Source organism: Lucilia sericata, unplaced genomic scaffold, assembly GCF_015586225.1.
Source record: "Lucilia sericata isolate MDLA Ls3-8-SP2 unplaced genomic scaffold, ASM1558622v1 Contig000076F_arrow, whole genome shotgun sequence".
Lineage (NCBI taxonomy): Eukaryota > Metazoa > Arthropoda > Insecta > Diptera > Calliphoridae > Lucilia > Lucilia sericata.
In genome coordinates this window covers 259,850-285,266 of record NW_023994109.1, presented here as the reverse complement: position 1 = coordinate 285,266, position 25,417 = coordinate 259,850, and the positions used below count along the sequence as shown (strand labels likewise).

The 25,417-nt window shown below is 30.8% G+C and overlaps 1 protein-coding gene across 2 annotated transcripts; it reads left to right on the top strand.

The window, feature by feature from the left end:
- The first annotated feature begins 418 nt into the window (after positions 1 to 418).
- Positions 419 to 22,843, top strand: LOC119616501. 2 transcript variants are annotated; one of them, XM_037972870.1, is made up of 4 exons: positions 419 to 682; positions 9,518 to 9,897; positions 14,671 to 14,781; positions 22,587 to 22,843. In XM_037972870.1, the coding sequence occupies exons 1-4, from the start codon at positions 512 to 514 to the stop codon at positions 22,738 to 22,740; spliced, it is 816 nt and encodes a 271-aa protein (XP_037828798.1). In that variant the 5' UTR covers positions 419 to 511; the 3' UTR covers positions 22,741 to 22,843. The 2 variants fall into 2 exon arrangements, with proteins under 2 accessions (XP_037828798.1, XP_037828799.1); XM_037972871.1 differs by having other exon boundaries at positions 426 to 613.
- Positions 22,844 to 25,417: the final 2,574 nt, after the last annotated feature.

Genomic DNA, 25,417 nt, shown 5'->3' with positions numbered 1-25,417 from the left:
TTAATTTTGTATACCCTTTATGCGTTTGTGTTGATATTCGTAACGCATAGATATTTACATATATGTATATTAATTATTCTGATATGTAGAGTTATCCCATTGGACAAAAATTTTACACCAGTTAGTCTTAGACACTAATACACAAAATTATACTTATCCAAGAAAATTAAAATTTTTTGTGAAACTCTACTGTACATATGTATGTATGTATGTATGTATGTATGTATGTATGTATGTATGTATGTATGTACATTCAATTTCTACTTGAACTTATTTATTCATATTCCTAAATTTGAGTAAAAATTGTTTTCTTGGCAACAGTGGATTGTATATAACAATAGAATAAAAATGGTAATAACTTCTTGTGTTATTTCGACAAATACTTTACCACCAAACAACTGACTTTCAGTTTGTTATGTGTTTTCACAAGTGTCGCATCATAAATCAAAATTGAAACCGTTTCGATTACATACGTGTTAAAATCTACTATACAAAATTATTCATTGGAAATATGAATTTTCAAAGTGGATCGTTGAAAATAATTGTCGCGTTCATACTTCTAACTACATTCGAATATCGAAAGACAACAACTGATGCAACGCGGCTAGTAAATGTAAGAAAATCACATAAGTTGCAGTCCCGATCCCTATTATTTCCACCAACAGCACCAACTCGAGTGCAAGTAAGAATTAAACTTTAAAACGAAAACGTTTGATAACACATTTATGAGTGATTCCGAGATATTTTTGGATAAAAGCTAAATCCTGATTCATTCCAATTTCAATAGTGTTTAGTTAAAATAACTTTTAAAATCTGCAAAAATTCGAAATACACTCAGATCTCGTTTTATGCGATAGATGTGTTCCAAAACTCCAATCGCATACATTGAATTCGCATAAAACGATAATCTAGCTTCATGTAAAAACTAATGATTCGTTCCAATATTCTGAAAAACCGCATAAATTCAAATTAAAAGATCAAAACAAAATCACATCAAAAAATCAACAAAAATATTTTATTTTCATTTACCTTAACAATAAAAACAAAACACGTTTAAAAAAATAAACAAATATATAATATTAATTCATTAATTACTGAAAAAACAGAAAATGATTCAAAAATAAGCTGAAACTTTTTTTAAGAAAAATCTGTTAATATGTATGATTATCTGAATCACTGAATAATTATCTGCATCATTTTGGAATTGTTTTCATCACTAGATGATATAATCATATAGCCATCATATGGTAAAATATCATTTTCATCACTAGAATTTACATATCTCGTGAATAGGGGACGAGATCAAAGAATTCAATTGTTTCTTTTCTTGCAAAGTAGTTTGTCATCAGACTTCGAGATTTTTAAATTGTATGTTGCTCTTGATATCGGGAAAACAGATCAGTCAGTCCGCGTTGGAGCCATATTAAGAATTTTGTATAGCATTAACTGTGATAAGGATATAACCAATTTAAAAACGGTAAAAAACACCTAAAATTTAAAAATCTGTTAAATTCTAAAAAAACGCCGTTCATTTGAATAAATTTGAATCCGCATAAAACGAGATCTCAGTGTAATCATTTTTATACCAATATATGTACATATATTTATATGTATGTACATTTGTATATTTGTTCAAAGTTGATAAAATTAAATTCCTTATTTATGTGATTCGCAGTAGAATTTTAATTTGTGTTTTAAAAAGTTAAAAAGGAATGCCAAATAACTTTAGATATTTCAACAAGGTTTAGGCAACGTTGTAAAATGTTGCGTACGTTCGTAAATGCGCGTAAAGTTAACGGAGGGACTTTGTCATAAAATTGCACACACGGAATACGAACCTGGGCTTTTTGTTCGTTAGTTCGCTGTCTTACTCACAACACCACTTGATAGTTATATTATTGTGTGTCCAATAATGGTTTTCACACAGAACACCATTTTTTTGGGTATAAAAGCAGTTGCTAAAACTCGATCCAATAAAATGAGCAAATTAAACAGCAAAACTCAAAATATTATTTTTATTTTAATTTTGCAAGGGTAAGAGTAGTAATTAAAAAGTAAGTGGTTAAGTAAGTACAAGCCATTACATAGTTTTTTTTAGGTGAAACATGCATGATTTTAACATTAGCGTGTCATTGGAGATCATGTGTTTATGCAAGAATTCCGAATAATCGAACCAATGTAAATTCCATGATTCGAAAACGATGTTTCATTGGTTCAAGCTATTTGTTTTGTATGTATTTTTGGAACATATTTTAAATATTTTTAATGAAAATATTATAATAAATATGGGAAAATATATAAAATAATATTAATAATCAAAAATATTTCTAATAACACATAAATTTCCTTTAACTGCGGAATAGGTTGAATTTTGGAAGGCGTTTAGAATGAGTTGTATTAGCACTGTTATTAAAGTCATGAAACATGCATTCACTTTGCACTACTGCAAAATTTTTTTGCTGGGTACATATAATAGAAGTATTTGTACAATATTTAAGTTTCTAATATACCCACCAAAAACTAAGTGATGGCTTGTATTTACATTTCAATGGCTACTACTTACCGTCTGCATTACTTTTAAGTACTTTTTTAGTTAAGTTTGTTTTCAAATGTCTGTTTGCCTGTGTGTATTAGGCTTGCCAAACGTACTGTTTGCATCAGTACGTAATTGTACTTTTAACTGCATAACTTCTACAGAAGTACCCAAATGTTTTGTAATTTTATTTTTTTTTTTTTTTGTTTTACCATAATTTTACAGGTGTAAATATGACCATAGACAAATATTCTATAGAATCGCTATTTAAGGGCTCAATAGATAATTGTCATCCATAATTGAAAGTGGATTTATTAAGCTTAACAAGTTAGAGTGCTATATTCGGCTGAGCCTAATTTTAAATACCCTCCACCAGCTACTTTTATATTAATACCTTTTAAATGACCAAATATTTGTAGAAATAAGTTTTCTCATGTCTTAAATAGAAAAAACCCAAGAGTTAGACAGCTTAAATCTGTTACAATTGCAAGATTTATTGAACATTACAAACGCCATTTTCTTTTATATTTTTATAGCGCCCTAAGATAGGCTCTAGCGATATTTAATAATTTGCATGTATGTATGTGTGTGAAAGATTAAGAAAGATAAGTGCCGGTTCACACAGGGAAACTTTTTTTGGGAAACTTTTGATTTTGTGTGTGAGAGAAAGAGATGATTGATATTTCTTTCTCTTTCTCTCACACACAAAAATTAAAAGTTTCCTACATAAAGATTGCCTGAGTGAACCGGGACTAATGCAACTAGTTAAATACGGTTAAAGTGATTTTCGGGTCAGGACCTAGTATGGGAGATATGACCAATTATACACCAATCAAAAAAAAATTTCACAGTAACATTTCTGTATATAAGAGCGATACTTGTAACAAATTTCATATGTATTTAGTAATGAGTTATGTGCGTTTAAGTGATTTTCGGGAGGGGACTTTGTATGGGAGCTATGATCAATTATGAACAAATTGTATAGTGCCATTTCTGTATATAAGAGCAATATTAGTTCTAAATGTATAGATATCAATATTTGGTAATGAGTTATGTGCGTTTAAGTGTTTTTCGGGAGGGAACCTTGTATGGGAGCTATGACCAATTAAGGGCCGATCGGAAACAAACTTTTCAGTAATATATAAGAGCAATACTTGTACCAAATAGTATATGAATATCTTAATTTAGTAATGAGTTATATGTGTTTAAGTGATTTTCGGGAGGGGACCTTGTATGGGAGCTATGACCAATTATGACCCGATCAGGAAAAAAATTTCACAGTAATATTTCTGAATACAAGAGCAATACTTGAACCAAATTTTATATGGATATCTTAATTTAATAAGGAGTTATGTATTTTTAAGTGATTTTCGGGATTGGCCGATCCTGAAAATGTTTTCTCTGAATGAATTCTATTCACATAAGATTTTAACGTGTAAAATTTTGTGAAGATATCAACATTCTGACGGAAGTTATTGACAATAAACCCATTTTCCGGGAATATGTACCAGAAACTGAAAATAACTGGGCCACATAACCAAAGTGATTGAATTGTGATTTATTTTTGTTTTTTAAAATAAATCACTCAGAATAACAGTTATAAAATGATTTTTACTTAAATGGTTTAGTATAACCTTTACTACTTTTGTTTTGTTACTTATGTTTTTGGCTGAGCACTTGGTTTTTGTATTCCTTTTTTTCTTTTGCTTATATGAGAGTGGGAGAGTATAATGTTGTTGTTTGCTATGATTTCTGAAGATAGTATGTGTGTCCTAATCGAGTATTTACATTTGCGATTTATTGTTTTGCTTTTAAAAATCATAAGCAGACCTTTTCAAAAATGTTTACAAAATAAAAATCAATTGTAGCGAGTTATTTTGTTTTTCTTTTCGGTTTCTCTCAACCACTGCAGAAACACAATTATAAATGGTGATCACAGCAATTAACCTTATAAAAACAAAGTGGACCCGTTATTTTCAGTCTCTGATATGTACTTTGGTTGTGGACCAATTCCTTCAATTTTCAGCAGTAGTTAAGCTCTAGTGTAGATGATGATTTTCATGCAATTATATTGCATAGTTTTCGTGAAAATTTCATCAGAATGTGTAAAAAATGAGAATTTCGTTAATTTTTGTTGCTTCGTGTTAACATGAGAATGTTTTATACAGACAGACGGACATAGCTAGATCGACTCAGAATTTCATAAGGTGTAAGAATATACAGCGAGCGTCAAAAAAAGTGTACAGCTATTTTCTTTGCATAAAAACTTGTGTTGCAGTGTAATTATTGATAAAACCGTAAATGGTCCAACATTTTTTTCTATTGCTTTTCTTGTTAATAAAATATATATCCCGAACTAATGATCAGAGTTTTGAACCACTTTTGTAGAATTTATCCAGTGTTGTTGATTAATTTTTGATATGAAAGTAAGGTTTCTTAAGAGGCTTTCTGGTATGTAAAGTGTTTATTAAAGTGGTCTTTGCATTGAACTCATATCCACTAGATTCCCTGGTGTAACTGTTATATTTTTCGATAATTCCACAACAATTTTCAGGGAATTGGGCTTGGGTCCTCATGATTTTTGCAGTTCTTTAGCGTTGGAAAGCCATTTTAGTAGTCCTGGTTAACGAATATTCCCAACCGTATGATATTGCACTTTTTGTTTAAAGCAGTTCACAAAATTATTGAAGCATAAGCTAGAATTGGTCTAATAACACTTTTATAAAGCCAATTTGTCATAGTAGGACTAAGCCTATAGTTCTCCAACATTTCGCCCAGCACCGATGTGCTGAATTTTCGACATAAAGAAATACTGAAAATCTGAAGTGAAAATCTGCTTGAATGTTAAAATGGTCTGTAATGCTCCGTCGTGTACCTATTCGATGACTTTATCCAACTCCGCTGTGGAACGATTTTGAAAAAAACTATCCATTCATTCTTAATTTTCGTCGCAGGGTCGAAAATGAAGTATCGTAGGAAATGAGGAAGTTCGTGCGCCGCACGAACATGTGAGCTGATTTTGATAATTCATATTCTTTTTTTAATGTGTATTTATCAATTTTATAATAAATTAAAACGAGTTTAATGGTGAAAAAATAAATAAAAGCTGTAGAAAATCGCGAAGTTTCTTACTGCCGTACCACACTAGTAAACTATTTTTGGGAAACTTTTGATTTTGGGTGAGAGAGGAAGAAATATCATTCATGTCTCTCGCGGTACGGAGTTTCTCGTACTCGGAAACTCGTTTTGTTTTGTTATTCTTCTCATTCGTATAAAAATTAATCAATGCAATTAACACGTAGTTTCTGTAACAAATGTTTCTATGTGTAGACATTAAGAAAACTTTAAATGAGAATTAAGAAAAAGTTTCTCAACTAAAGAGTCCGTGTGTGGACCGGCACTTAGAAATAAAACAAAACAAGCGTCGCATGTAACTTGAAGCGTGAAATGCGAAGCAGGTATTAAAGGCCTGCACAAGGCCAAAATATCGTGTGCGCCATCATAAGCACACGACATTTTTTTAGCAAATTGTCGCATTATTGTTGTCTTGTGCAGGCCTTTAGTAGGTATGTACACAATGCTTTGACGCGTAGTGTGGACCGCTAGCTTAACAGCTTAATTACAATTGGAACCGCTGTCGACAAACCACACAAAAAGAGCGAGCGACGAATTAAAATTAAGCGACTGTCGACAGTCCACAAAAAATCAATGCAAAATGATGTTTTTTTTTTAATTATAATTATTTTTTAAGAAATAAATAGGAATGATTAAAAAATTATTCAGAACAAAATATGGGAACTAATATAATATGTTTTCTCATTTTGCTTTATATTTATTTCATTCAATATCTTCGATTAATAATAAAACATGGAGAAAAATGCGCATTATAACAACCCTGCTTTTACAATTTTGCAAGATTTTTAGCAAAATATTATGAACATATGGCAACGCTACAACATGAAAATGAGAGAAAAATGAGAGGATTGCCAGCGAGCGCAATAAAAATAAAATAGAATCTATCTCAAACACAATATCGCCAACCACAAGACGATATTTTGCTCTCCATACAAAATGTATGAAAACTCATTGTCGACAGCGGTTGTGGTGCGTGCGAATGTATTAGTTGAAAAAAATTTGTAAATTTATAACCAATATCTTTTAAAAAGTTGCAATATTTTTGAAGTTATATTTTGATGTTCTAGGAAATAATGGTTTAAATTAGACATTTTTATTCAATTTCAGTTGACCAATGTAAGAAATATTTTGATTTAAAATTATTCTCAAATCAATTCTCTCTGTTTGCTGGGTTGGGCCAATATTGACACTTGAGAATAAAATTGAGAAAAAGACGATTGAAAAATTAATTTTTTTCGAAAAATATTTTTAATAATTTTGTGGCAAAAACACAACTTTAAATTAACGCATAATATAACCGATTATTGTTAACTTCAATGCAGCCCAGAAACTGTCTAAATACACCCTACACCACATTAAAGCTAACGGCATTTTACATATGTATTGAAGTTAGTAACCACTGAACACCTTAGTAACAACCAAGGACTGTATTTTAATACTTTTAAAACAATCTTTTTGTAGTTTTTGTTGTTAAAAAACAAACATTTCTGTTAAAAAAAATATATTTATCCATCAAGATATTTTTGTATTGAAAACAATTTATTATTTTTCGTTTAAATCAAAAACATATTCATCGTTTGTGATACATATTCATCAGTAAAGTTGGAAATTATTTTCAACTTTCTTCATCAGATGAAAAAAATATTAAAAATAAATATTTGAATTTCCCTGCAAACATTAATGAAGTGAGTACATGCTCTATTAAAGTAGTCCCAAAACTAATCTGATGTAATGTACATATATATAGATGAATTACGTTGACCTCACATAGGATATCACAATATTAAATCGAGTACATATATTTTTTCCATATATTTTTATTAGTTTTGCGCCAGTCCTAGTCTTTTGAGGAGTACTCGTTTTAAAACAAATGATTAAAAATAAAAATTGTTTTTGATATTTGTTTTAATAGAAATTTTTCTTTTTTCATCATGAGGGATATTTACATATGTATATGTGATAATAGAAATAATTTTTTTTTTCAAGAAATGAAAATTTATTTTCAGCAAAAAAAGATATTTATATGATAAAAATATTTAAAATCAAAAGTTTTCGGGTTCTTGGTAACAACTACATGAAGTAACTGTTATCCGTCCATAAAACAAGTCTGTTGAATTTCGTTGGAAGCGGTACATGCTCTACAACAGGGGTTCCCCCCATCGTTTTTTATTTTGCGGACCCCTTGAGGAATTTATTTAACTTCACGCACATATTTTGATATCTAATTGTTCTAAATGATTTTTCGTCCAAAGTTGTGATTCTACTATTGACCTAGTCCATAAATCCCGAGGTCGAATAAAAGTAGAGATGTAATATACATACATATGTGTATTAATAATTCGCGTACACAGAAAATATTTAATATTTCAGAGACGTTTCATTTGCATCAGTTTGAAGATAGAGTGACTTCTTTGATGAAATGTTAACCTGATGTTTAATTTTATAATCATGAGAACTTTAATTTTCTCGTCCATTTCTTGTCAAGGTAGCGAAAAGTTTTCTTTATCAAATATTCTCGACTGATGCTTAATAAGTCAGTCTGAAATACGTAATACTTTACTTTATGAAAGTGGTACAATAAATGTGTGGTCTTCGTCCTGATAAGCAACCGAAAAAACAATACATATTCTCTTGGTAACATTCTAAAACAAGTTCGCAAAGTCAAATAAATGTGAACATTAGGATTAATTTCAACTCTTTATTAATGAAGGCACCTAAATAGAGTATTTTAGTATTTATGATACTTAAATATATGTATAGTAAAACACTATAATTATGTTTTACAGTGCTTTTTACGAATTGAAAAATTTGAAGATATACTGTTTATACTGTTTGAAAAATACTGTTTATTCTTATTTTTTCGATCGTTTTTGGTGTTTAGAATTGTGTTTTACAAAACAGAAAACAAAATTAAATTTTTATGTGAAAATCATTATTTGACTCGCAATAAAATAGCTAAGTAGTAGTGCAGTAAGTAGAACAGTTGACTAACAAACCGAACCTGGTTCGTATTCTAGCTTAGTATTTTTATTATTAAAAAATAAAACAACTTGCTAAACAACTTCTTTGTAAGAGAAATTGCAAGTATTTCTTTAACTCCCTATTTGTAATCGAGGAAGTACTTTCCTCCAATGACACCACCGTGTTAAAATAATGACTTAAAATGCTAATGAAGAAGTAGGGAAAAGAAGTTTTATTAGCTTTTTAACTAATTACTTTTCAATGGAAGTTTTTCCTTGGTACTTGTGTAGAAGAGCTGAGGAGGCTCTGAATACCGCCTTGAGCTGGGCTCAACCGAAAGAATGGAATGCATAAATTGGATTAGTATAAATATTGCGCTAGAATTATATCTAAGACTGTATTGGATTGTAAGAAAGCTTGGGAGTAGTCGGCAACGAAAGAGCGAATGTAATAGCTTTAGGGAAGGGAGCTCGAGGCAGTTAACCTGACAAACGCAAAACCATTCGACGCAACAAAATCTGAATTAAAAATATGGGTGAGAGAATCCCATAAGACCTCTTGGAAAAATGAAACGGTGGGTAGAACCACAAAATCTAAACGTTCACAATTTATTAAGGACGTATCTCAAAATATTTAGAAGGGTTTTGAAGTAAGATTCGGCATAGCCGAATATAACAATAACTTGTTACACTTAGCTTTATCTCTCACCTCACATCAATTTACAAAGAATACAACATCTTATCATAAGAAATGTAATTTTAGGTGACGATGTTACCTCTAGCTTAAAAATATTTCACTATTACGTTCCTTGTTCCTTTTCCCTTTTGAAAATATTTTCCTTTATATTTTCGTTTCAATCAATTTTGCTCTTTTCTTAAATTTTTACAGTTCATTGGTGGCATTGGTATACCGGTTGAAGATTTAAATTTCGAATCTGTAACATCGGGCTATGTATTGAAAGCTGAATATTTTCTGCCAGAAACAGCTGATGAATTTCGACAAAAACTAAAACCACAAACGATCCATCGCCGTCGTAAGAGTATCAACGAAACGTACATGTACGATGAGAATTTTGAAAATGATTCTTTAGTGAATGAAATGAACGGCATTTACAACAATGAAACTTGGAATTTACCCCAAAATATTAAACATGACGCTCATAAAAATCATTTAAACCAACCGACAGACGATAATATAAAAAGTCAACAAAAACATGGTGCTCTTTATCGTTGGATTGTCTATAAAGCTATGGAGACGATATTAAATAAGTAAGTAAAAATTCACACTTAACTATGAAAATGTTTATTAAATAAAAGAATTGTATATAAACTCTCACAAATAAATATTTGAACTTGATTTAAGGTAATACTATTGAAATACTAATGAACTAGAGTCTCCAAAATTCCATTAATTGTTCATTCCCAGATATTGTCGCATTACTGATATTTTAAATAATATTGGAATAGAGTGAACAACTTGTATAGAAAAACATTTTAGGGTGATACATTAAACTGTGCCGAATATTAAAATCTCCAACTACCCATCTATAAATAGAAATTCGAAAAAGAAGGCTATTGAAAAATGTCTGAAATAGGTCCATTACTTTACGTAATCTTATTAAATAAACTAGTATTTCGGCAGATATAAAATTTCTATGCAAATTTTTTTATTTATTTTATGTGTTGCAAAATTATTTATTTAAAATTTAATGATGCTTAGATGGACACAATTTTCTGAAGAATTTTGTGGAAAAGTGCTTCCGAGGAGGATATATTGAGACGTTTATGAAATCTTATTTGATCCATAAAATGTTTTGATCATACACCATTTATCAATTGAAAATTATAACACTTCAGAAAAGTTCAATTAAAATTGAGATTTTGTACAATTAAAACTGATAATTTTAGTTTTGCAATTCAGAAAAATCCGATTGAAATTGAGATTTCCCATTTCGAATTTCGAAGAACAATTGAATTTGATATTCAGAAAAATCAATTATAAATGAGATTATTTCGTTAGAAATTGCGAAAAGAACAAGTGAAAATTAGAGTTTTTATATGAAACTCTGAAAAGAAGTTTCATCCATTTGAAATTGAACACAATGAAAAATGATAATGAAAAATCTCAACTACAAATTTTCTTCTTTGAGCGAATAGTCTTAATTCCAATAAATATTTGCCGAACTTCAAATGAAAAATCTTAATTTAAATACTTTTCTAAAAATCAATTTAAAAAATTAATTTAAAATTAAATTACTCTTCAAAATAGTGTATTAAAACACAAAATAACATTGTTTACAAACTTGTTTATGGTCTCTTTAACGTGAACTTTCTGGATAAAGCGATCAGGGCCCAAATTATGGCATACGATATCGATCGAAATCTCCATTTAGATTCTATTGAGATTTCGATCTATATCGTATGCCGTAATTTGGGCCCAGGTCTTTCATGAATTATTTCACTCTATCCCTACTCCACTGTATTTGAATTATATTAAAATAATTTATAGGAAAGTCATGAGACAAAAGGTGTGAAAATACAATAGCTGTTTATACATACAAAAATTCTAATGATAACTAGAACTTGAAATGATTTAATATGTGTAACGGGATCATAAAAATAACAAAAACTTGTTAAATATTTGTTCAATTCACAATCAAGTTGTAAGTTATAAGTGCTAATATATAACAACAGTGATTAAAAAGGGAACTTTGCGATCAAGTTGTATGTCTAATACCGTGTTCATATATTCATGTTTTTTAACGTGATTTTGGAAAACACAATAAGTTTGAACACAACCGTTCACATATTAAGTTATCGTGTCTTTTGTTTTGAAATTTTTTTCCGATTAAAAAAATTCCTTTTAAAAATAATGAAATTCACTTAAATTAGTCTGAATTGAAGATTTTAACACCTGTAATTTGATATTAGATATTTTAAATTTTAATTAAAAACATATCTAATTTAAAATATGTACGTCCTCTTACTCGTCTGGATTGCAATTTTCTCTTCTCCCGGTTATAAGAAAGGCCTCTTTGATACACGTGGTGACTGTGGTTTAAATTCAAAATCTATATTTCAGCAGACTAATTTTTTTTTTTTTGACATGTGTTGGAAAAAATAAATTTTTAAAATTATTAAAACTTAATTTTCAAACATTTGGCATAAAATAGATGATGTAGTGAAATATTTCCTTTCAATACAAAGGATAAATAGTGAATGACGTTTTAGTTCCAATTACATGCAGAACCCAATGTAAGTTACTAAGTCTGTTAAAAATTGCAATGAGTTTAATATTTAATGTTTAATCGTTTATAATACACGATATCTGGTGATGTGGATAGAAGTCAGAATTTGTTCAAAGTTTAATTTTGCTTTGTTAGGTAAATGTATTTACAAAATATTTTATCTCAATAAAGGACCCTATTGGGCTCAAGTGTTTAGAACTAATGGTACTAGTAATTTAAGCATTAAGATGATATAGAATAGTTTACAGTTGGGAACTAGTACTGGTGATTTGTGTACTAGTAAAATACTAATAGGGTACTAGTACCTATAGGGTATATACAAAAAGAACAACAATTTCAATTTCTTTATTTTTCTTTTTTTAAGTTTAAGTAATTTCGAAGTTAAAAATTTTAACTTTTTATAAATTTAAAATTTTTATGAATTTTAAGGTAATTTTAGAACGTAATCTTTTAGAATTTCGTCGATAAAGACGTTGTTTCTACAATGTACACAACTTTTCAAACATCAAATCATATCTCATAAAATTTAAGTGTATTTCAATAGGTGGGGCTAAATATGGACTCATACATCTGTAAACCAATTATTTTGTTATTGTTCACACCCATTACGATGATTTCTGGAATATTATACAAATAAGGTCTTGGTTCCATTATGGACAAATACATTCTAAATATAAAGAGGAGAATAAGTTTAATTAATAACACTTTCCGACAAAATGAGAAAAAAAAACGTTAATATACGTCTGGTATAAAAATATAGGTCTGAAACTATAAATATCATGGAGAAAAACAGCGTTTTTAGTTTTTGATTTCGTGATCCTGTGTACTTTTTAAATGACTTCATAATTTTAGAGAAGTACTTTTTTCAAAAAAAATTGTGAGCAGTATCTTTCTTTGATATTTGCAATGCAATTCAATTTAAGCTTTCTAACAGCTGATTTACGTCAACAAAATGATAGTTTATGTCTTTCATTAGTTTCATTTATTTTGTTGTTTATAATTGTCAGCTATTTTAATGAAAGACTTGCAAACGCAATAACGCACCAAAAAAACTACAATTTATGTATTGCATGAATGCAATGGTGTGACGATTGCAACAGTGTGTGTTTTGTTGTTGTATTACAATAAAAAGCTATGAGATTTTGCATTTGCTCTTTTACAAGACCATTTGAACTAAACCATTTGCACTAAGCTATTTCAAAATACTTTTACTGCTCAAACAACGCCAAATTTGATGTCAACAGAACAAGAAGAGTTGGAAAATATTTGCACACATATTATTTTCCACATATGTAATTCCCATACAAGGTCCCCTTCAGATAAACACATAAATGCATATAATTCATTACCAAACATTGATATCCATACAAAATTTGGCACAAATATTACATTTATACAATGTAATGATATACATATAAATTTTGCATAAATAATGCTTTTATCTTCAGAAATGTTACTGCGAATTAAATCATAACTACCACACATGACACCCTCCAGGAAATCACCGAATAACGATATTGATACAGAAATAAGAAATTAAGCCTTTGTTACTGTGAAATTTTTTACGATGCTATTTAAATCGTGGGGGTTTTCTATTAAAAATATGAGAAAACTTATTTCCAGAAATATTCGATCAATTAAAAGTACCTGGTGGAGGGTATTCAAGATTCGGTTCAGCCGAATATACATACATAGCACTCTGACTTGTTTTTATTTGTCTCCAAGAAATGAAAACAAACAGCTGATTATGATAAATATCCGATAAATTCGTAATTCGAGAAAACGTCGCTCTCGTGATCGAATGACTTTAGTCGAAATTGAGACAAGTAATCTATTGAATGCCCTCTCTCGAAATGTTATATCAAAATGTCATTTTAGACCAACGATGTCCATTTCATAGCACAATTGTGCTGACTAAAACACACACATATTCTTATTCTCTTTTGTTTAGTCGTCACTGAGCCAGCGACGAATGCACATGTGTAGCGGGTGTACGATTTTATTTCAATATTTTTGTTTGCAGCCCTGAAAGAATTTAATATGGCATGCGAAAAATATTTTATGATTACAAATGCGTTTGACAATACTCAATGTCTATTGTGTTATAAAACATTTAAGGAAATTAGGGGATTTGTTTTAAAAAGACATTATGATTCTTTTCATAGTAATATGGATAGATAGATAGTGATAGGGAAAAAGAAAAATTATTTTTAAAATATAAAATTATTTTTTTGGAAAAACTAAAGAATTGGTTATCTGATGGGAAACTGTCATAACAGCATTAATGTAGAAAATTTTATTAATGATATATGAAATAAATTTCAATTTTAATTTTGTCCGTAAATTTTTTTTGGTATACAAAATTTTTCTTTCAGTGCAGTTCTCTTTCGCTCACCAATACAACTACAGTTTTAATTTTGGACATCACTGTTTTAGACCTATTTTGAAAATACAGCAAAATGTTTTTTAACATTTTGTACTGAGATTAAAATTTTCAATCGCTGGTAGGGAATTGAGCCTCCTTTAAAAAATATATATATATATATATTTTTCTCGTGTTTAGTACATTAATGAGCATTGATTGAGATTGAGGTATTTTTACATGAGATTCTAAAAAAGGCAATTCATCTAATGTACGGATATAATCCCTATACACAATAAGACTTTTGAATATCTGCATTACTGTTTCAGAATTTCATTATTTATTCGCAAACTTTAAATCACAATGATAAAATTTTTACAAAAAATTTATTAAAAATGCTTTATTGACAGTTTTGTATTTCTTTTCTTTTAGATCGGCATTAAATGGCCACGCCTGTATGTTGCGCAGTATTTGTGAACATGCTGCCATACCATTGAATTACGAGGGAGGCTTATTAGCAGAGATATTGCACATAATATTAACGTAAGATTTTACATTTTTTCATAACTATGTATGCACAGTGCCACCACCATCAGTGGTGATAGAGGGTATATATAACTTTGTCATTCCGTGTGTAACACCCAGAAATATTCATCTGAGACCCGTCTGTCTGTATTAAAAATCCTCACGTTAACACGAAGCAACAAAAATTAACGAAATTCACCCAAAATATTTATTATTGTCCTAGGCAGTTTAGTATTGAAAATGAGCAAAATCGGTTCACATCGGGAAAAGTTATGAATTAAAATTTGAAAAAAAATTCGCAAAAATTAAGCTTTTTTTACATATTCTAATGTATATTTTACAAAAACTGTGGAATATAACTCTAAATCATCACACATTTGTTTGTATATAAGAGCTTTATTCCATACAAATGTATATATTCCCGGAAAATGAGTTTATTGTTAATAACTTCCGTTCGAATGTCGATATCTTCACAAAATTTAACAAATTTAAGTTTTATGTCAGTTGAATTCATTCAGAAAAAAATTTGGATCGGTCTATAATGGTCATACCTCCCATACAAGGCTCCCTTCAGAAAATCATTTAAATGTACATAACTCATTATCAAATAACGATATCCATATTACCTTTGTACATAGAAATGTCATTTTAATTTTTTTACGATGGATACATATTTGGTCATAGCTCCCATACAAGGTCCCTTTCCGAAAATCACTTAAACGCACATAACTCGTTTATAAATTAAGATATTCATATAAAATTTGACACAAATATTGCTTTTATATACAGAAATGTTACTGTAATTTTTTTTCCGATTGGTCCACATAGCTCCCATACAAGGTACCCTCCATATAAAATTTACCGGGGCTTTATCTTTAGGAAAGTTTGTTTAGTATAAACAATTTGTGTACAACAATATATTTCAATTTTCTTAAATCTTTCACACACATGCATACATGCAAATTATTAAATATCGCTAAAGCATATTTTGGGGCGCTATAAAAATTAAAAAGAAAATGATGTTCGCAATGTTCAATAGATCATTCAATTGTAACAGATTTAAGCTATTTAAATGTTTATCTATTAAAATTATGAGAAAACTTATTTCCACAAATATTTGATCAATTAAAAGTAGCTGGTGAAGGGTATTTAAGATTCGGCTCAGCCGAATATAGCACTCTAACTTGTTTTTCATTTCTTTTGAAAAATTTTAAATTGATATGCATTTCTGAAAATTACATATACTTTTTACTTAAATTTTTCGCATTTAAGTTGGTTTTATCAGCATTTTATTTATTGAGTATATGGAACATGACAGCTGAATCGAGGGTCTCACTTTCAAAATATCTTAAATAGCATGAATGTAAAAGTATTAAAAACATCTATAAAACTATTTTTTGAAATTATTTAGAGTCGAAAAAGTTTTGGGGTCATTAATAGATATCGAAAACTTACCGATAGTGATTTTAATACTTTTACCATTTTATTTTATTTCATATTTATGTTATTTAGGATATTTTGAAAGGCCCTCGATTCAGCTGTCACCTAAAACGCAAACGGCCCTAACTAACCAAAAATTCAAAATCGATTTTATTGTTGACTACAATGTATTGCATCAAAACAAATGTACACACAAAAAATTGGACCCCTCCGACCAAAATTAGCGATTGTATTGACAAAAAACAAAAGGCCCTATCTACAAAAACATTTAAATATTAAAGGTAAAAAGTCCAATTTATCCATTTTTATATACGCCATTGTCAACTATTATAACAACTGATAGGTTTCACTATTAAACAATTTGTTTATTTACTACAAATAAATCGCGGTGATAGAAACAAACTTTTCAATTTCCATAGTTTTTTGCTTCTCCTGTAAAATTTTAAAAATGTTAGATAGGGCCGTTTGCATTTTAGGTGACGACATATTCTATAAATTGCTTATAAAAACAACATAAATGAGAAAAATCTAAGCAAAAAGTCTATTTAATTTTCAGAAATACATTTCTATTTAAAATTTTTCAAAAGAAATGAAAAACAAATATTTTTACAATATTTTGCTACATACCCAATACATTATAACAACTTGTTTCTATTATTTTTTCCAAGGCATATTTCTGTCAAATTTAAATAAAAATTTCCCGAGTCCAAAAAACTATAATATCTGAGTAAAAGTAAAAAGTATTCATAAATAGCTTTCATTTGATCATCAATTTCTACCGTATGGTTAGATTATGTTGATAGGAGAATGTATAGTACATCAAATCCGAAGAAATACACCTAGGCCACTATCGGGCCTGTTGTGCGCTCCTTTTCATGAAAGAAAACGTATACTTTGGCAGAAAATAGATTTTCCAATGAAAAACGTTGTTGTTTGTCTGGCTCTTATCCGAGGAAAATTTGTCGAATAGCAAACTGGGGAATTTTAGATAGTTTAATGAAAGTTGGCAAAGTGCTTCGTCCTGGAGTGTCAATTATTTTTATTATGTTTTATTCAATTATTGAATCTGCCTCTATTTTTACAGACCTCAGAAGTAATTAAATCTTATAACTAAAATAATTGTTTTTCTCGCATTAGAAAATCACATGTCGCAAAATTAGGGGGAAGTCAGCGTAGCCTTGATAGATGTTGTGTTTCGGAAAGTGACCTAGCAAGCGGGTTGGGATGCGAGTGTAACTTTGTCAAATATACTTCACGCATTTTATTTAATTCTTCCTTTAACAGTGGTACATCTAAGTCTCCATGGATGTTTTCACTTCTTTATACCATGCAGCTCCCGTCATGGTTCTAAGAATTTTTGTCAAAAGCCTGGGCAACGTTTGAAAATATTGCCGAAGAGTACTTTTTTGTTCAAAAGATTTTCGTATTTCTCCAGTCAAGCGGTTTACTTGTTCTATTGTTCCGTGATACTGATGATCTGGGATAATGTTTTGATTATTTAAAAATTTTATAGTTTCCCTTTAGAAATTTTTCTCAAATAGTTTTGACAGACAAGATAATAAGCTCCTATAGATCGCATTAAATATTGCTATGAGCACAACAATTACCACACCTGGTAGGTTTCCAATCAGAGAAGGTGTAATTGAATCATATGTTTTATAATTTTCTGTAGTCTGTTGAACAGGTAACATCCCTAGTACAAAGTTATTTGTGGGGGATTCAGTTGGAATACATTCTTTAAATTTCAGCGAATACTATGGCCTCATCCTTTGGACTTCGTGCCCAAGTGCCATCAGATGTTAACAGACTTTGACCCCCTACCGGTGGCTTAATATTTTTAGCTGCCTTCCAAAGGGAGAAATTTGTGTGCTTAGTATTGGTTAAATTTTTATCGATTTCTGCGATCCCCGCGATGAAAAATTTATACAGTTAAATTTTCCATCCATGCAACCTTGTCAATAACTTTTTTCTGTACAATTTTTTTGTTCCCTCAGGCGGCTGTTACAGTGGTAGAAAAAGTCTAACAAAAAAATAGTTTAATTTTGTTTCTAATTAAGTGTATGTTTATCGCGAAGAAAAGATACTAAATTATTATAAAAAGCCAACATTTAAAAAAAAATTTTAAATAAAATATTTTGTTGCTAATACATATGGGAAAATTTGCGTCAAGTGACCCAACGTTTAAAATCTCCTACTACTAACACATTCAGTATCAAAATTTAAAGTAATTAATTCTTCGATTATTCCAAAATAAAACTAAAGATTTTTGAAAATACATCCAAAACACTGTAAAAATCTTTGTAGATCCTACATCGGCAGGGAGTAAAAAAGTTCTCTTACAGGTTTTTATCGTTTTTTTATACATGTGTAAGCATACAAGCGTGTGAAATTAAGAGTACAAGAAGGCTCTTAACAAAGCTCTTTGCCGATTAGAGTTGTAGACACATTACTTATATACAAGTTTATTTCCTTACGGGACATTTTATTAAACTTTGTAAACAAAATTTAAAGTAATGAATTAGTTTATATATGTAACTTTTTATATTAAAATTTTTACTTTTACACAATTTCATTTTCAGCGTTAAAAGAGGGTAAGGTATAGTCAGATTTGCTCCTAAGTAAATATGTATATAAAGAAAAAAGTAACAATTATTACTAAATATTTTTTAATCTTTTGGTATTTACCTTCTAATTTACTTTCTAAAATTGTTTTATTGGTTATTAGTTATTATTATTATGAAAAAAAGGGAACTAAGAATCTTCCAATCAGTGTTAGTCAGGAATGTTATTTCCGGAATAACATCACTTCCAAGATACTTGGATCTAACTTCGACGAATGCCTGGCAGTGGCAAAGAAAGTGCGCCAGAGTTTCACTGTCCTCTCCACATGCTCTACATTCGTCTGAATCCGCACGTCCAATTTTGCATAGATGTGCTCCACTCAGAATACGTACCATCATACTAACTTCAGACTTGTTCATTTTGAGGAGATTTTTCGTCTTGCTCTCATCAGGGTCACCCCATAAGATCTTCGTAGTTCTGTTTCATTATTCCAAGAGGCCTTAAGGGATTCTCTCACCCATATTTTTAGTTCAGCATTTGTTGCGTCGAACGGTTTTGCGTTTGTCAGGTTAACTGCCTCGAGCTCCCTACCCTTTAAAGCTATTACATTCGCCCTTTCGTTACCGACTACTCCCGAGTGGGCTGGTACCCATATGATGTGAACCTTACCTCTGGAAGAGTATTCAGTTAAAGCTTTCCCACAATCCAATACGGTCATAGATTTAGTTCTATCACCTGATATCGCCCTAATTGCCTTCTGGCTGTCGGTAAATATATTAAGCGCTGTCGGTAAATATATTAAGCGCGTTTCCAGAGCCTTGGCTGAAGTAGTACACATGGCACCATTTATACCCAAGCAGCATGTACGCTGAACTCCCTGAAGTAGTTTGATATTGCACTTTTTGTCTAAAGCAGTCCACCAGATTATTGAAGCATAAGCTAGAATTGGTCTAATTACACTTTTATAAAGCCAGTTTGTCATTGTAGGACTGACCCCATTTCATGCCTATAGTTCTCCTATATATCGCCCAGCACCGATGAGCAAGGTTGATCCTATCCTCTATGTGGTGTCTCCATTTTAATTTCCGGTCGAGGATTACGCCTAAGTACTTAACTTTGTCTGTCACTGGACTCTTCTTGTCCAGTATACGTAGAAATTTTTTCTTTCTTGTGAAAAGACAGATTTCCGTTTTTGCCGGGTTAACATTGAGGCCTCTCGGTTGAGCCCAGCTCAAGGCCGTATTCAGAGACTCCGCAGCTCTTCTACACAAGTAATTTGGATCCTTTCCCTTTAAAAGTATTACGACTTCGTCTGCATACAGGTCTAAGTCCTTTCTCGATTAGGGTCCTTAGGAGGCTATTAATCGTGGTAACCCAGAGTAAAGGTGACAAAATGCCACCCTGTGGTATACCGCGAAATACCTTTTTCCTGATAGTTATATCATACATCTCGCAGCTTATCCATCTGTTCCTTAATACAGTATGTAGTTGGTCCAGTTACGGAGCTCCCGGTCAACATAAAACTGGTCTAGGGATTGGATAAGAGTATTAGTGTACACGTTATTCAAAGCGCCTTCGATGTCAATGCATACCGCCAGTGTATACAGATTGCTATCGAAGGATTCACCTATGTAGTGAACAACTTCTTTTAAAGCGGTTTCCACCGATCGTCCCTTTACATAAGCATGCTGCTTAAATTTTAAGTCTTTGTCGGGTATACTGCTATTAACCATACTATCAACTATCCGTTCCAAAGTTTTAAGTAGGAAGGACGTAAGACTTATCGGTCGATAAGACGCAGCTGTCGCATAGCTAGGTTTCCCTGGTTTAGGTATAAATATTACCCTTGCATCCTGCCATTAAATGGGGGTATATGTAAATTTCAAGCATGCAGTGAATATCTGAGATAGATGTACGGAAACCAGTTCCGCCTCCGTCTGTAAAAGTGCCGGGAAAATGCCATCCGGCCCTGCAACTTTATAGGGAGCGAAGCTCTTTATTGCCCCTTTAACCATATCAGATGTAATTACAATTTCCGTGTTAGCCTCCCCTTCCTCCAATATCAGTTCATCTATGTTATTCGATATAGCGGGTAGGAAATGAGAGTCCATTAGGAGTTTCATTATCTCCTCCATATTCTCCAGCCTCCTGCCCGTGTCATCGACCACAGATTCCGGTTGGACATGAGTTTTGGATAGGAATTTTTTTATCTTCGATACGTCATTTACGCTGTCTACCTTTTCATAGAAAAGTTTCCAGGAGTCTCGTTTGGCTTTACGATCAATTTTCTTATATTCTCCAAGTTTACTACGATACTCATCCCAGTATTAGTTTTAGACTTAATCCGGAACTTTATAGGCTTTGGTGGCGGCCGTAGTATTTTGAATCTTATGTACCGATGGTCAGAAAAGGAGTGCTCGTCCGAAACTCTCCAATCCTGAATTTCGTTTATAAGCTCTTCTGAACATATAGTTATACCTAATACTTCATCTCTGATTCTATTGACGAAGGTAGATTTATTACATAAGTTCGATGTGATCAAGTCTTTAGTATTAAGGAAATCCATGAGGGCTTGTCCTCTGCGATTGGTATTTGTACTTCCCCAAGCTACATGGTGGGAGTTGGCATCACAATATATTACAATTTTCTTATTTTCCCTTTGTGCCTCTTCGACCAGTTTCATCAGCTCCGACGTTGGTGGTAGTGTCGGAAATCGAAAGGCAGGTAAACAGATGCAAAGTATATGTTGCCACGACCTTGCATCAGCACCGTTGCATCCGATGTGGAAAACATAAGTTCTTGTGACATAAGATACATGTTCTCGATCTCTTGCGAATCGTCCAAGGTTCCTGGATTAAAGCTATATGTATCTTACCTGTGTTAATTTTAGCCATCAGAACGTTGATAGCCGTCTCGCTCCGATGGAGGTTTATTTGGATAACCTCAATCGTTGTCATCCATTTAAACTGTCTTCCAGCGAGTTAGTGATCACCTCCCCGCTCGTTGGATTTGACTCCTCCGGTAACCTGAAGTGGCTATTGATGCAGTGGGTACCATTGATGGCACTGTGGTGTCCTTATCAGGCATAGGGTTATTATGTTTTTAAATATATGTAATGTTGGAGATTCTCGTTTCATTGATACCAAACTCTTATATCAAAATCTTGTAGTTTATTTATTATCATGTTTTAAGTACTTTTGGCCCAATATGCACTTTAGGTAAATATCAGTGTGTGGATATGACTGCTTATATATTTTTTGTATTTCAAGCAATCACTCTTGAAGAAAGAAGCTCCTGTACGAGAAGATGGATATTGTCCGTATTAGTTTAATATCACGGGAGAATGATCAGAAGACAATTCGTATGTTATTTCTACTGTAACCGAATTTCTATTTAAAATTTATTGAAATGGAAAAATCTATTAGATTTGGCTGACCAGGAGATATAAAATAATGGTTAGAAGAAGCTATGTGCCAATTTCCATTTAGCTATCTAAAATTCCGCATCAAAGCTTTTATTGTCCTGGACTATCTATCCGCGGTTCAATTGTCCTTCATCAGTGGATGGCACAACTTATTTTTGGCGAACATTTTCAAATTTAAAATTTTCTGCTGAAGTTTTCTCTTCCATTTTTAATATAAAGAGATTTAAATAAAATTCCCACAAACATTACTCCCTTTATCATCTCTTCCATAAACTAAAATCCCAACCTAATAAATTTTGTTAATTATTTCAGTTTAATTTGCAAAATATTTATCGCAAATTTTAATCCTTATGATAGAGATAATATAATTAATTTTGTATTTTATAATTTATTACAGGCCTTCAACATCACGAGATGAACCATCAAAACCAAATCATAAGGACTATCTAAGAGCAGAAATATTGGGACGATCTGGTGAAGATTGCGAAAAAGCTTATAATCAATGTACTAAGTCTCCAATGGAAATAATATCGGCTGTATTTGAAACGTGATAAAAATAAAACTTATTTAATTGCACGCGATTACATATTATATTTATCAATCAATCAGATTACGAATGGAACAATAATAAATATGAAAATCTATTTTTAAAAATGTTTAGCGTCTATATATATGTCCTGATATCTGATATTTTAAAATGTTTGAAAAATTAGTTTTGAAAACGCCATATATATAATGTTCCGTTTTTTGCCACACACAAAACAAAAGTTCATATCAGGATATTTGCGATACTTAAGAAGATTAAATAATATAATTTGTTGTTGAAATTCGAAAAAATAATTGTATTACTTATGTATCTCCTCCGGTAGGTTAGTGGTTAGTGTTCTAGTCTGGTAGACCGGAGGTGGTGGGTTCGATTCCCACCTGAGGCACTGGTTAAGGAGCGCACAACAGGCTCGATAGAGGCCTAGGTGTATTTCTTCGGATTTGATGTATATATGTACATCCGCCTTTCAAACTAACTAACTATGTATGTATCTCATAGTCTTATGTACAGAGTAGGGTTCTATAAATTAACTTTAAAATGATTGATGAAACGACTTTTTGTCAGAAAAAGTCGGAGTTGACTTCTTTGTCCTAATAAAGTCTTCTAAAGTCCGAAAAAATCGAAAATTTACAGTTTTTTTCCAACAATTTAAGTTAAGTTAAATAATTTTTATTTATTTAAACAAATATTTAAAAACGTTCCGAAATTGTTCCAATATATCAAGTATGAAGAAAAATATGTTTTGTGTTTTTTTAATATAATAGGAACTTATTTTCATTCAAATTGAAATTTTCTACATTTCGTTTTACGACTTTCTTACGTGTTACGTTATACGTTTTGATTATAAAATTACATTAAAATATGTATTTTCTTTCGGAAAAAGTCAAAATAGACGATAATCGAATTTTCAAAAATACAAAAAAGTCGACTTTCTACAATCCACAACATACATATATTATTTGATTTTGATTCGAAAACAATGTTCATTCAACATTCAAAAATTATTCTTTGATTCAAAATGTTATTTAGTGCCGGTTCACACAGAGAAACTTTTTTTGGGAAACTTTTGATTTTGTGTGTGAGAGAAAGAGATGGTTGATATATATTTCCCTTTCTCTCACACACAAAAATCAAAAGATCCACCAAAAAAGATTACCTGTGTGAACCGGCACTTACGAAGAAAGCACAACGGCAAATGCATTTTTTAGGAGCAATTGTGTATTATTCGGTTTATTTGACGAATTATTATTTGAGGTTTTATGATAGTCTGCAAGGCGAATTTACATAAGGTGGTGTTATTCAATCCGCTGAAAATTTTTTCTTAATTCGCCTGGTTTACGTAGCTGTCAATGGTTTACATTTTTATATTTAAAAATCAAAACAGAGGAAAACTTCTTTAGTATTTTGAATTATTTATGTAAAAATCTGTAAATACCAAGCGTTTCGTAAACAAACCCAGGAAAAACTTACATTGAAAAGTAATTAGTTAAAAAGCTAAATAAACTTTTCACTACTTCTTCATTAGAATTTTGAGTCATTATTTTATTATAAGAAAATCATTACTAGAGTACTTCTAAGTAATGCAGACGGTAAGTAGTAGTCATTGAAAAGTAAGCGGTTATGGAAGTACAACCCATTACCGAGTTTTTGCTGGGAATATTATTTTATTTAAATTTCATAATTTCATTAAATTGCATAATTTCATTTCATTGTATCTTAATTTGGTTTGTATACAAAAATGTTATTTAAGAAAAATATTTTTCCTATTAAATGTTAACATATTAAACAATATTGTTTTATATGAATTTATACAGCAGCTGACTTCTACGTTATGGCTTAATTTTGAAATTTATTAAATGTAAATAATTTAAACAATTCACTATGTAGATAATGTGATTAATTATAAAAATGTGTTCCGGAACCCGGCGTTATACAAATTTTGCAGAATTTTTCACTTGAAACGAACGTTATTCAATTCAGGATATATTTTCTTCACACATTTTAATATCTTTATATTTATTTTTTAATAAAATGAATTCGTCATAATTACTGTTTTTGACATGAACCGTGAACGCGAACCAAATGCAAAAACAATGTTGTAAAATGTTGTTGTTGCTGAACTGCCACCACCTTATATAAATTCGCCTTGGTAGCCGGTTATTAATCACATAATTCAAAATTATTCGGTTAATTGAATAAAAGGAAACAGGATATTTTTTTTTATTGCTTTTTTACAATGTTTTTCTTCCTATAACAAAAAATAAAAATTTTGTTTTCAAATATTAGAAATTATTCCTTTCCAATATAAAGAAATTAAGCTAATTAATTTTATGTTGTTGAGATTTTTTCAACTTGTTCCAGAATTCATATGTTCCAATGAACTATTGCACAAGAACTTATGTACATATATCTCATACTTACGAAACACAACTATGTTCTTAGAAACTGGTTGCAGAAGGAAATGCGATATCATTATTCCTAAGGTTGCTGTTCAATTTGAATGGTTTTCCATGAAAAAATGTCCAACTTTGACCTCCTCTAACTCCGGCAGTTCTTGACCGATGCGCCTACTATCCAAAAGTACTAGGTAGGTAGGTTGATTTCCGGAATAACATCACTTCAAAGATACTTGGATCTAACTTCGACGAATGCCTGGCAGTGGCAAAGAAAGTGCTCCAGAG